Source organism: Tauraco erythrolophus, chromosome 5, assembly GCF_009769465.1.
Source record: "Tauraco erythrolophus isolate bTauEry1 chromosome 5, bTauEry1.pri, whole genome shotgun sequence".
NCBI lineage: Eukaryota > Metazoa > Chordata > Aves > Musophagiformes > Musophagidae > Tauraco > Tauraco erythrolophus.
Window position 1 is genome coordinate 57,631,325 of NC_141469.1, and position 14,611 is coordinate 57,645,935.

The 14,611-nt window shown below is 44.1% G+C and overlaps 1 protein-coding gene across 1 annotated transcript in view; it reads right to left on the reverse strand.

Moving 5' to 3' along the window:
* The window catches only part of SNX25 (sorting nexin 25), an 87,818-nt gene extending 79,875 nt beyond the window's left edge, over nucleotides 1–7,943 (reverse strand). The window contains exon 1 of the mRNA XM_086611760.1: nucleotides 7,494–7,943. Coding sequence (XP_086467886.1) covers nucleotides 7,494–7,943 — 450 coding nt within the window. The remainder of the gene's footprint in view (nucleotides 1–7,493) is intronic.
* Between the last annotated feature and the right edge of the window lie 6,668 nt (nucleotides 7,944–14,611).

The following is a 14,611-nucleotide window of genomic DNA, read 5'->3' on the forward strand; positions in this document are numbered from 1 at the left end:
CTATAGTTCTATTTCAGATTACAAAGCAAGTATGTATGTGTCACATTAAGCATTGATCTACATATATTAAGGGATACCATAACTACCAATTAAAAAATCAACATACTTAAAGCATGTTAATCCTGTTATGTTAAGCATCATTATCTCAATAATGATTTTATAATATCGGTGTATCTTATTTCCACTAATATAGTAGCTTCTGGAACATGTAAACCGTGTTTATTATATGGGGATTATACCTTCTACCTTAAATGTGCTGAGTTCAAAACTGATAAACTGTAGCCATATAAAAACTTTATAATCAGAGCAGAACTTCCCTCACTTGAGATTTCATATAATACTAGACAGATATGAATATGAAAATGAAACTGTTATCGGGTAATACTTTAATTCCCATCAGTACAGCAAAGAAATAATAGGTAAGTTAGCATTTAAACTTCCGCTCAGAAAGAAATACAGCATTATTCTCTGCTGGAATCTTTAATATCATCATTAAAATAAAGGCTTACTTGAGTTCTTGGGGCGCATGCATGGTCCCAGTCTACTGAACATCTCCACACTCTCCTACTCTGTTAAAAACAGCCAAGAACCTATGGCCTCTTCTTCAAGGCCAAAAGAACCATGTGCTATGAAAACTCAACTGCTGGCAAGCCACAAAAACCTGCACAGACTCATGCTTCAGCTGTAGAGTCTCAGCTCGATGATCAGAGAGAAACTCCTGCGTTGTCTGCTGCTATACCCTCTCTCTCACATGACTTTTCACCCTATGAAGGTAGGATGTTCTGTCTTTTTAACAGAGCATCACAAAACATGCAGAATGAATCATCATTATTAATTAACATTAACTTGTCCTCTTTCCTTGTGCATGCTTAACAGGGAGAAAATGATACAGAATGACTGGCCATATAAACCTCCCATGGACACAACACAAACTTGTTCTCCTTATAACGATACAATTTTTTGTTTAATTTTATTTTTTTAAATCACTTAACAAGGTGACAGCTTGGAAAAAGATATAGTATTCTGCGTAATTGCCTTCTCCTTGGATAAATTTTGCTGCTCTCCTTTGCAGAGTATAACGAACCAAGACCTGGCAATAAGAAGGAGCTTGATCAGATTTTATTTTCAGAATGTTTCTGATACATATGTACAGTATTTGCAATCCTAAAACTTATCTTGAATGCAAGATGCTTTCACTCTTGACCTTATTACAGGGGGTTTGGTTCTACCTTTAGGACTCCACTGCCAGAGACTTAAACAGCAAGATCCCAATGAGCCCACAACCCATCTTTTCTTACTGACTCATTGTGGCTTGGTTATCAGGAGAAGTGAACTACTTCCCTCGTTACACTGTGAGAATCAGTCCCTACAAAAGCTAAAAGCAACCTGACCCACAGCAGAATATGAAATATCAATCTAAAACAATGTTGAGAAAATTAAATGTCATGCACAACACAATGCAGAGCTGAAGACAATACAGGATACAACGAAAGGAAACAGGGCTGCGTGACGAGATAAGGAATCTCTAAATATACACGATGGATAAAATGGTCTGTGGAAAACTAAGTCTGCTCACTGCTAAGGAGTTATGGGACAAATAAGTGAGACACAGAGCTTGAAAAACACTTTTGTTTCCTGAGATCAGTCTCCTGTGAGAATAAAGTTATCACTTCAAAGTTACGGCGGCAGGTAATCAACACGTGCAGTTCTGACAAAACTTCAATTCTGAAAAAGCTTATCAATCCCTAAGGACAACTGACATTCCACAGATCCCTAAAAATAAACTGTAGCAGAAATGTCCAAACTTCAGGCCTCAAAGTCTAACAGGTCCCCACTAAACTGTAACTGAACGTTTGAGATTTATGCAACATCCTCTTAAAATTTTAAAATATTCCTGCAATTAGTAGACAATGCTACAATATATTTTCATTATTTTAAGTTCAGGACTTGTTTAGTAGCAAACACACCTCCATCACCAAAAGCTGATTGTTAACCTGCCTATGTAAGAGAGAGCACTAAGAACAGAAGTACAAGACTCTCGGTTCTGTTAAAAACAAACCAAACTTAAAATATATCCCCTCCTTTCAATTCAGAAACAATTGATAAATTAGAAGAATGGCAGTACATCAGAATATTTGGTTGCAAGCCCAAGAGGATCTAAAACAAGCACAACAGAAGAGCAGCAAGCAGAGACTGTAATGACTGGCAGAAGTAACAGCAAAAATTCTGCAAAATCAGAGCTCTCAATATGCCCTAAAGGACTAGAGAATGGGACAGACCATAGAACACGTCCGACTTTAGGTTGATAAAAACCCCATAAATACTTTTGAAGACTTACAAAGGCGTAAAGATCAAGACTGAAAGGAGTTAGGAAGTTTCTTCTCTCCCTCAGAGCTGCTCCAAACTGCTCGTTACCTCAAGAACTGCTTGGCATCAGACTTGACATCGATGCCCACAGATGGCAAACTTTCAGCTTCCTACAGCTGCTGGGGCTCCTGCGAGCTTACCTTTGCAAGCTTCATCTGATGGCAAAAGTCCAACGGTGAAGGAGAAGAAAAAAGTGTGTCCTTTCTCTCAGCTTCCCTTATGTTCCTTGTTAAGAGCAGAGCACTCAGCTTGGATACCGCAGCAGACGCTCAATCTAGGTTAAGTTGCCATCCCATCTGAATCACTCAGACCATTTCCAACAATTTCACTACTCGTCCTCCTATAGCTAAAATAAAAACCGGTACTATCTCACAGGATCCAGAGATTTCAATGGTTACCTGATCCAATGAGAAAAGCTTTACCCATGCCCTCCCATTAATGCCAGACTAACAAAAAGTCCACATTCAAGGATGCAACAAGCCTTTAGGAACATAAAACATGGTCACATGCCTCTCTCAAGGCCAGAATGTTAAGCGTAAACTATTTCTGACAACAGAGAGCTACTAATAAGAGGTGAACAAGAGTGACCGAATACGTCAAGAGCTGAGTTTTAAAGAAATACTCAAAATCATTGGCAACTGTTAATCATAGGAAACTAAAACCAGGACATTAGAATCGGTGTACTCTTTTCACTAGGAAAAAAAACACACACATTTATTACCTTTCTGTTAGTGCTGCAGGTAGATTATTCTTTCTACAGAATATCATTCATTTGATCTGAATTTAAAATGCAGCACTTAAAACTAATAAACTAATCCTTGGGTTTTGCATTATTTAAATGAAGTTGATAACCTAACTCTCTATTATTCAGAGTTTTTGCTTTGAATCAGAGTCAAAACACTATGCTGAAAAGAAAACTCTGTCCTGACAGCTTTTTTGGCAGAGAAAAAACTCGCACTGGAAACGTGGGAAAATTTGTTTTCCTTCCCCTTCCCACTAACTTGTTTAACATGGTTCTTCACATGAGTCAAAGGCATCTCCCCTGTAATCACACAAGTTAACAGCCATGCAGACAACAAACTCGAATTTTAAAAGTTGACACACGTCCTAAAAAGTCTCTTCAAGGGCTATCTTTTGTGTAAGCAAGTCCACTGATACTTGGAAAGTGAAAATCCCCTTTGAGACAGGCATTTTTATCAAAGTACAATTGGGTCACCATGCCTTTTTGCTGTCTTGCATTTTGGTGTCCTCCTCCACCATAAATCTTGTCCTAAAACAGCTCCTGAGAAGTGCTGAAAAATACCCGACAATAACATAACGTATAATTTCAAGGTCTTCCTTTCTCTTTCCAATGAAAATATGAAAGAACTGGAACACAAAGCTTTATGTGGAAGCCAGAAGATTGCCCAGTTATACCTCGCGATCAGAGCTCTCACATGCAGGAAGGCATGAAGGCACACCTCATCATGGGGATATAAATTGCACACCTTGCTTTGCAATTCTCAGCAGATTTCAAATGCTCTTACTGAGATACCTGACTTCAGTGGAAAGTCTTCACCTTTCAGGTCCCCAAGGGGTTACACAAACAATATTTAGGACAAAGCACAGCTTCACATTTGGAAAGATGGCTTCTCTAATAGCAAGTCCAAGCAAAACAAAAAAAGGCATACGCCTTGCTCTTCTGAAGTCCAAACCTGCACCACAGCATTTCCCCACTCAAGTTATTCATTTGCACAAACAAGTCCATGAAAATCAACAGCACTAAACTCGCATTGTAAGTGTTTGCAGAATTGAGAACTTACAAAAAAAACTTTTTTCAGCACAGCATAAAGAACTCGATCCAAGTCCTTTTGAAGTTGATCAAGAGCACTCCCACTCACTTTCTAAGAGCTGAGCCTGACTCTCACTAGAGTAAATATTTATTACTGAATACTTAATGTTTCCTTATTTGTTAACCCCAATGTGAAAATCATTCAAGGAAGGAAAAATTAACCTATCTGCCTTGAGTTCACGTACATACGACACATGCAGAGCAAGATGCCAGCCATAAGACTCTTTCCGAAAAAAAACTTTTTTTTTTTTTTAAATTATTAGGCCAACAGAGGGTTATTCCCTATTCTTGAGGAAAAGGCACAACAAGGCTGAAGAAATTCTAGCTCTACAGTCATCCTACTACAGGCTCCCAGAAGAGACAAGGCAATAGGATCATAAGGGTCTACAAAAAATGAACAAAAAGATGAACCTACAAATTTTTCAGAGAAATGCATGGAGGAAACTTTGCAATACACATTTCAGTGAATAGCCTACATTTCTATATGATGCCTATACAGACATTACTATTTTCTTCACCTACATATTGCTGAAGCAGCAATTAGGAAATCTGCTAAATGTACACAAAATTGTGTTCAGAAAAAGTACATCAAGGAGCTTTGCAGTCCTAAAGTCATTTTATATCAGAAAGAAATCAACAAAACTGTAAACTGAAGAGATGAGAAACCCAAATAAGATGCCTGGAATTACAGCTTTGAAATAGAAAGGGTAAAATATCTCACTCCTTTTTTGACAGTCCCTTTCATAGAGCCAGGTTAAATTTTGAGAACAGTGCAAAGAGGGAGAAAAGAAAAAAAAATTAGCTGAATCAGGGAGAGGGTAAAGAAAAAATCCCAGAAAAAGAGTTACAGCAGGTACTGGTGCTTCAACAGCAACTTCTAAATACCAGATTTCAGTTCCTGTCTGAAACAACAAATACATATCATAGAGCTCAAATAAATCCAAACACCACAAAGCAGACCACACAAAGCAAAAGCAGGAATGCACTATTTACATATATGTATCCAATGGATGGACACAATCGGAGAACATCTTGAAGAGAAACAGGCAGTAACATACCACAAAAGGAAAGTGCATATGGTATAGCAACTGAAGTGACTGTATTTGTCTCTGGACAGTTCTAGTTTCACTCCTGTTCAGAGGGCTTATGTATTATGTTTTTCATAAAGGGGAGGAGAAAGAGAGTAATAAATTTATTTATTTAAAATTCTCAGTTTCCCAAATTAAATCAATTTTCTTTGTTTGGCTGCTTCACAATCTAAAATTGATTCTCATTGTGGCTGCAGGGAGATTTCAGTTATTAAGTTTACATAAAGGTTTTTTTGTACTATGTATACAATATATCCTCGTAAAAATAAATTAACACACATCCAGATGTTCAGATAAGTATACCAGCATGTAAATGTCACTGGAGCTATGGTATTATCACTGAAATATTTAATCTTTCAATTCTGAAGGCAACAGGAATTTATTACTGATGCATATTTCTTTTTTTTTTCTTTTCTTTTTTTCCCCATTTCGTGTAAGGTAGTTGAATCCTGAAATACAAAAGCATATGATCCTTTACTACTCACATGCTTATGCACTTAATACACATTTCTTCCCCAGCATTCCTATGACAAAAACCAGCTGAACAATCTCTAACTGTACTGACTTAATACACTACATATAGAACAGGTACCGCCTGCTTATCACTTGCTTACTTTGTGCGTTACATCTTCTCACTTTCCCATTTCCCACTTCTAATGCTCGTACACACTATTTATTCTTCAGTCTCTTCAAAAAGCTCAGTTATGATGTTGAGTCTTCAAAGAAAAGCGTATTTTTAAAAAGTCTACTGAAAAGACAAATCGAGTCTCACATATACCCACTGCCACAAAGAGACCGTGAACGCACCTTCGTGAGTTGTATTATTCATTGAAGTCACCAACCCCTGGCGAAATGATCCCTTCTACTGACAATAATGTCCTGCCACTTTCCATTAAACGCAGGCCTAGAAAAACATATTGCTCACAAACACAGGCTCTTTCCCTTCCTAGGTCACAGAACGAAGGAATAAACCACTACCTGCAGGATGTCAGCTGATTTGATCAGCAAGACAGTCAACTATATCAGCAAGTGATTTCTAACAGGTTCTTTGCCCTGCCAGTGCTCTCTGCTTTCTGCGAATTCCGCTGCACCGACAGCAGCCCCAGAAACACAGTAGCGACAGCATTATTTACTTGCTGCTAACAAGGGTACATGTACTAAACGTAATAAACTAGGTCATCAGAACAGCTAGGCTGTACACCATGGTGGCACAAATTACGCTCCTTTTTCTTTGTAGAGCTCTCTCAGGTATCTCACATAACACCATCAAAGAGAAACAGCACTTAGGCGGTACTGCCTTCTGTTGTGTTAGGGCTTCACATACTAACACACCCTACTAAGGTCTACAATTCACCCTTGAGGGGCCAAAGGCACTCAACTGGAGCCAACAGCTGTGATGCCAAACACCACATCCCTGCAACCTGGGGCATGTGTGCGAGCGCAGGCAGATTCCCATTTCCAGCAGTAGTTTTTCAGGGCTGCCTAGGATCAGCTCTGGAGCATGGGATTACTTGATGGGGGGGCAGAGGTATGGATGCGAGGAAAGTTATTTTGATCAGCACCTGTAGTAGTCTCTGAATACCTTGTGCTACCAGTTCTGCTCAGAAGAACAAAAAATACTAAGCAGTGAGCTTCAAAGAGCTCATGAACATGAATTAGTACACTTTAGAAGATGTGCAGAAAATAAATTTGTTTATCTTTTCCACCGTGGTCTGCAGTGGTTTAAGAACACATTGGCACTTCCTCAAGGCATTACGATAACGCTATCTGAAGCTTCCTAACTTCAGAGCATGCACTTAAGCAACACTTTGCTGGCTCTTTGAGCACGTCTCTCTCCTTCACTAACGACATTTAAACCGAAGGAGCAGAAAAGGATTTGAGACACAGCCAACAACAAACTGCCGTACGAGCAGTCCCGCAATCTGACGGTCTCTCTCAGAGGAAAGTCTTGATTTTTCTCCTGGGCGCCTGCTACCCTCTAGCACAACTTTTCCCATTTAAAGCCCCGTGGAGCGGCAGAGAACGGGCAGCCTCCTGCGACCGCGGGAGGACAACAGGACACGGCGTTGGAGTGGCCCGGCGCTCCGCGGCCCAGCGAGAGCCGCTCCACCTTCGTCCTCCTCCCCGCCGCTCTCCCGCCGGCGGGAAGGGAAGAGGAGGGGAGGGCGCGCCGCCCGCCTCGCTCCTCGCCCGCTCCTGCCACTTACCCCCGCGACCCGCAGGACCGGAGCGGCGGCGGCGAAGTCTGGCGGCGGCAGGCGGCGGCGGCCGCGACACACCAGGACGATCAGAGTGCCCAGCGCGGCGGCGGCGGCGGCGCAGCCCGCGTAGAGGGCGAGGCGGAGCAGCAGCAGGGCCAGGCACGGCGGCCCGCCGCCCCCTGCCTCGGCCCGCTCCTGCCCCAGGTGGACGACGGACACGGCCAGCAGCCCCAGCCCCGCCGCCAGGACGAAGCGGGACGAGCCGGGATGATCATCCTCCTCGTCTTCCGCGGCCTCCTCCTCGCCGCCGCCGCCGGCGACAGCGGCGGCCGCCGGGGCGCTGCGGCGGCCGGCCTCGCCGCCGGGGCCGTGCGATCCCAGCGAGCCGGGGGCCGCGGTCCCCGCCGCCTCGGGCTGCCCGGCCGTGCTGCTAGCGCTGTCGGCACCGGGGTACATGCTGCTCCTGGCGCCGCTGGGAGCAAGAGCATCTCCCGCCGCGGCAGCCCCCTGCGAAGGTCGCCGCTGCCGGGGCCCCCCCTCTCCTCCGCCGCCTCCTCCGCCGGCCGCCGCCGCTACTGGCACCGCTGCGGCCGCCGGGGAGCCGGAGCTCATGCCCGGCGGCAGGCGGGTGCACGGCGGCCCGGCCGCTTCCTGGCGGCCGCTGAGGCGGCAGCGCTGCCCGCTGGTGGGCGGCGGGAGCCGAGAGCCGCGGCGGCAGCCGGGGAGGCCCCGCCACGCCGCTCCGTGTCCGGGAGGGGGAAGCGGCGGGGGCGGTGCCTGCCGGGCGGGCGGGCCGGGGACATGTGCGCCCGCCGCACCGCCCTCCGCCGGGATCTGCCCCGCGGGCCTCCGCCGTGGCGGGGCGCTGAGGCGGTCCAGCTCACAGGCCGGGACAGCGCTGCGCTCGGACGGAACGAGGAGGGGAAAGTGCCTCCCCGCGGGGTTCCTCGCCGGCTGCGCTGTGGAGCCGGGTCCCGCCGAAAGCTGCCGGGCGCCGCTCTGCTCCGGGCAGCCTGGTAGAGCTGGGGGCTGCGGGCGGCGGCTAAGCCCGGTGGGGCCCGGCAGAGTCGAGCCGCAGCAGCGCGGCCGTGGCCTTAGCCCAGGACAAAGCCTTGACCTGGGGCATCTCCGGGGTCCAGACCACCTCCTGAGTGGGCGCTGTATGCACCCTCTGTCTACACCCCTTTGATCAGCCAAAGGAGAGCATAAATAACTGGATTTAAGAAAAAAAAAAAAGTTGATAGAACAGCGATTGAAATTATTCTGTGATTTCTGCCACACTGCCCCAAACGAAGCCTGCCAGCACTTCCATCACTACCCTCTGTCCACTGGTCTGATGTTTTGTATCTGTTTGTGCAGATGTGGGAAAAAATTCCTCGTATAGCAAAAGCCTTGCTGTATTTCAGCCGTGCTCGGGATGCATGTTCATCTTGCTGTAGGTACGGTGCAGTTACGGCTCCTCTGAATTTGCAGGTTCAGAGCAGCTACCAACCACAGCCAAAGTGGGAGGCCTTGATCTCTGCAGAGTAGGAGAAAAGGGCAATGCTTTCTTTCCTTAAGGAAGCCAGACTCCGCAAAAGTGGATTTAGAAGCATTTACTCATGGGCTTCATTTTAAGAGCAGATGTCCCATTAAGAAAGTTAAGCACTGTAGAAGTGTTTACAGGTATTGAGACTTCTGGGAAGCACTTCTCAGATTGCCACTACTATGGCGGTCTTAAACGTGCAAAATAGCCCTGAATGTTATCTTTTAAACAACAGCTATTGGCACCAAGTCCTTTTGATTTATCCGCACCCTGTAAAAATCCTATAAAAAAGTTACTTCTGTAAAAGGAATGATACTAGCCCGATGAAGAAAAGGTATCAATACCAAGGCCCTGGTCTCGTGGATATGTACATTTCCTTGTAACTTCAAGAGCACAACTAGCACCGTTTTAAAACCCGCCACCAAACTTCCCAGTGCTTCCGCAATACCAAGGCACTGAGCGTGAATAATAGCAGAGGTGTCCAAAAGGTTCAGTTACAGCACCTGATGTAGAATCCTGCCTAGCTCCGTGCCTGTACCACGCACGGTTCCATTACACTTCTGCCCCACGAGCTGTCACCTGACACTGCACGGTAACGGTAACGGTGGGTCAGGTGACAGTTTGTGGGGCAGAAGTGTAATGGAAACGTGCGCGGTACAGGCACGGAGCGAGGCAGGATTGTAAATGCTTTACACCACCACGGTATTTTCTAAACTAGTTCTAACCCACAGTGTCTCATGGTATGGCCTGACTCGTGTACAAAATTGTCTCCATATATAGATGCCTTTATCTGTTAGAGGTTTGCATAGCAATTTATTTGCTCTCAAAATCCTAGTTTCCAAGCAATTTTAGCTCCCACTTCAGGCACTGACCAAAAGTGCCTGCTCCTTAATCCGATCCAAATTGCCTACGTTAACTTAAATATAGAATCATAGAATCATAGAATGGTTAGGGTTGGAAGGGACCTCAAAGATCATCTAGTTCCAACCCCTCTGCCATGGGCAGGGAAACCCTCCACTACACCAGGTTGCCCGAAGCCTCATCCAACCTGGCCTTGAACACTGCCAGGGATGGGGCATCCACAACTTCTCTGGGCAACCTGTTCCACTGCCTCACCACCCTCAATGAAAAAAATTTCTTCCTTATATTTAATCTAAATCTCCCCTCCTTCAGTTTAAATCCATTGCCCCTTGTCCTATCACTACACACCCTTGTAAAAAGTCCCTCTCCAGCTTTCCTGTAGGCCCCCTTTAGGTACTGGAGGTATATAATTTTAGGTAGGTATATAATTCTATAACACTTTATTCTATTTAGTGGATATTAAATTGCACAAAGACCTTTTAAATGCTAGCCCAGACCATCCACAGAGTGTCCAAAATTGATTATTTAAGTAATGTCTCTAATGTGATTAAAGGTGAAAATCCTCGTAGTAGTGAAAATACTATTGCAATGACAGTCCATTCCCATGCAAACTACCATGTGCCAAAACATCCTGATGCTTCACCGAAGGGCTTGGGGACCAATTTTCTTTCAATATATCTGGCCATTAAAATCAACAGAGAGATTCTCACAGAGTCCGAAAGCTTTTGGATAAGGCCCAACATGCCCGAAGGTTTCCTATAAAGTTATTTTATTCTCATCAGGCAGAAAACAAAAAGCAGAGATCCATCTCCCAGCACACACTTTATTCCTCAAAGATTCAGAAAATACAGGGCTTTGGACTAAGTTCAAGATCTATTCTGGGATCTTTAATGAAGATCCACACAAGAAACCAGACCGAGTGTGTAGAGGCCTTCTTACTGCAAATGCATTCAGGAAACTGCCTGGGCCTCTGTCAAAACAACTTAAGGGAACTGAATTTTTAAATTAACCTGAAGCAGAGCATGTAATGTTGTTAGTCCTGTGTAAACAGAGATTAGTTCCCTATTAGAGTATTAATTCTCAGAAAGCGGAGAGGAAGATAAAAAAATAAACCTACCTGCAATCACAGTTTAGTCCTGCAGTGCTTACGCACAAAAACAGTCCTTGTCTGAATGAGTAATCTCACCAATTTTAGCTAGGATTTACACATCATACCCCAAATTAGATAGGTCTAAATCAACTCCAGTGTGTATCCATAGAGCTAGAGGGATATTTGATTGTTTTTCTGTTAGTTTTTAATAAGATTCTATGACTTTTCAACCTGTAGTACAATTCCTAATATTCTAGATGGTATCCTAGCTCCACTGAAGTCAATGGCAATTTTCAAGTTTACCTCAGTGTTATTTGAACTTCCCCTTTTGTACTTTAAAAATTACTTTTCTGTACAAGACAAAAGGACTTCAGAGGTTAATTTTCTGAACTGGGGGTTATTTTATTCTCTTTCTGTAACTAGTTATTCAGTCATGAAATTAGTTCATAAGAGATTCAAACTTATTCAAGCATTACAGCAAATATCTTTCCTACAAAGATAAGACTATTTTAATCTCATTTTAAACCAGAAATTATATCTGATTTGGGGGAACAGACAGCATCTTACTTTTTTCCTTCAAGCTAGGAGTGTAATTTACCTGTTTATAATATATCCTAGACAAAGTCCCACTGGTCTGAACACACTTTACGTCTGTCTTTAGTGATAGTCTCGCAACTTTCACTTTTGCAGTACTGCAAACTTTGAACTTCAATATATTTGCACCTTTAAAATGTTTAGACAAGCTTAAAATGAATACTTTCCTAAAGGCTTCTTTGCATTTACTTTCTGTTTTGTGAGCCTTTCTGGCTCAGATCACATTGCTATAAAGGTTAGCAATTTACCACTTCTCAGTTAAAATATAAATTTACATTATAGGCAAAAAAAAAGATGTGTAAAGTCCATACTTAGTTTATATTTTAGCATACTTACAACTTTGAATGAACTACATCCTTTTTTATACCCACTCTGGTGCCGCATTGTAGTTACAGTCACGCTAAGAGTTTACAGAAATTCCTAAAAGCCTCCAAGGCACAAAACCCAGAAGTGCTTGTGAACTTTTAAACCTGGTGGTATGGAAGTGTGATAACTAACACTGTTAGAAACCATCATAGGAGAGACAGAAATATACTGGGTAGTGGATGCTGTTGATTTCATGAACCCAAGCTAATAGAGCAAGAGAAAAGGAGATTGTCTGTTAACTTCTCAGTACCTTAAATCTTATCTGACACCTTTCAAGAAACTCAAGAAAATGATTATTATTTCTCAAAGGCTTGTAGAACGAAGGGGCTTAAAATAACTAACCTTTTTTGCCTTTTAAAACTTTCCCTGCAATGTTAGATACTTGGGACTTGAATGAAAGCATAAAATGCAGACACATTTCAGTGGAAACCATATAAACAATCTGTCTCTATACAAGCAGACACAGTCTGATAAAACTTTATCTCAATGCTTATATATTACAACTACAAAACTTATGTATTTTTTTTCTCTTTACAAGAATGTCATTCGTAGACATTATTTACATTCGTAAAGACATTAGGATATAGACTTTAATTACATGATCGTATATGATCATTTCCATTAGGCCCCATTCCTACTTTACTGAAAATTACTTGAACTGCTCTCAGAAGATAACTACTAATTTTGATGCCCACATTTCCACAAAATATGTAAGTTACACTAACATCAATTGATTTTATTTTTCACTACACCTTTTTGAGACAATGGTATTGTGTTTTGCATATTTGCAGATAGGAATGAGACACACAGGAAAAAAGGCCAAAAGCACCCATTTAATGTGCAATGTAAAGTACTTAAGACAAAATCTTTTGAGTGCTCAGCATTTTGTAGCACTTGATGTTTTCCAAATACAGGGTCCATTCATTTTAACTGCAGCTGTGGTTATTCAACATTTCAACAGTGAATCGAGTAAGGTTCCAGAAAAATAAGAATGAAACACATGACCAAGTTAGTCTGCATAATTTGCAGAACCTCCATTAAACACTGTGTAGCACAAGTAGGACTAGACTCTGGTTAACGCAGGGACATTCAGTTGTCTTAATGAAGAGATCTTCTTTCTTTTCTTGTAGTATTCTGACACATTCACTATATGTATTTAAAAATGTGTGTGCGCGTGTGTGTGTGTGTATACAGGTATACATGCGTACATATATATATGTGCTGCCGTGTGTGTGTTCATACGCCAAGTGAAACAGGTCCATATACACAAGAGTTGTCGTGGCTGCACAGCCTCAATTCAACTCAAATTTCGGTATGCTCAGAAAAAAACGTGATCATGTCATTAAATCTTTTTAATGATGAACAATGAGGCCAAAGTAAAGTTGACTTTTTTTATTTTTGAATGTGCAGATCAGTAATCTAGAAGTCTTTCTTTAAACATAATTCTTTCCTACTTTGTTAAAAAGTAACATTACTATAATTAAAGGAACGCCACGGTCCGATACTGCAACTGACTCCTTCAAAAGATTTGGAACCTTTCCCACCCTTACACAGGACACTACTGCTTCCCGGTGGCAGATCACTAGTAGGTAGGCACGACTTGCCTAGTCAGTGCTAAAAGTAATGAAACTCTACCTGAAGGCTTCATCCATGTCTCTGCAATAATTATAGTGAGATTCAAGGATGCTAAGATCAGGTTTGCTCGGGGAAAGGTCTTGACCCAGCCCGAAAGATTTGGGTCAGATATCCCTGGAATCTCTCCAGATCAGTTTCCCCCCTCCATTTCCTCAGCATGTGTTGCTCGTTGCCACAGCCTTGTCACTATAACGTGAGGGCCATTGCCTTGACTTGGGCTCCTGTTGAGGAGCCACCACCTCAAGGTGGGTCACTGTCCCCTCAATCCCGGGAACCGTCACCTCAACCCGGAGGGAGCCCTATCGCTTCAGCCCGGAGCCACACACCTCAACCTGGGGACCATCACCTCAGCTTGGCGCGCTATCACCTCAACGTGGGGCGCCATCTCCTCAGCGAGAGTCCCACCTTTCCCCCTGATTCTTGCGGAGCTGAGAGAGGCGGGAGAGAAGCGGAGAGGCGGTGCCTGAGGGGGGCGGGAAGGCACCCCTCAGGCACCGCCTCTCCCCGCCCGACGACGCGAAGGGCCGGCCCGAACCCATCTAGACAGCGGCCGCAACGCTACGCCGTTCCCTGTTCCCCTCCTCTCCCTTTTTCTCTCTCCTCCTGCGTGTGAGTATCCGCCCCGGCTGCCTGCGCGGTTGCCACAACGAAGCCGGGGGCGGGGGGGAGACGGTGGCTGCTGCTTCCCGGGGGCTGCCGGCCCGGCCTGGCGGCAGCGGGGCCCTCCGGTGCTCCCTCTCCGGGGTCGCCGGTGCTTCATCCCCACGGAACGTGCCCGGAAAGCGGGTGTGTGGCGGTTGGGGGCGGCGGCGGGAGGGGGCGATAGGCGTTTTCCTCCCCGGCCTGTGGTAATTTTTGCCAGATCAAACAAGGTGGTGGGAGACGTGGTTTGTGTTCATATGTATAATTTTTTTTTTTTTGGTAATTCGTTACGTAATTTCTATTTTTATTATTTTTTTTAATTTGCTGGTTTTCCTCGAGTCCCTGCCTGAGCGACACACACGTCGGTGTCTCCCAAGCGTGTCGCGTGGGCTGTAGTCGGGGGGCCGCGGT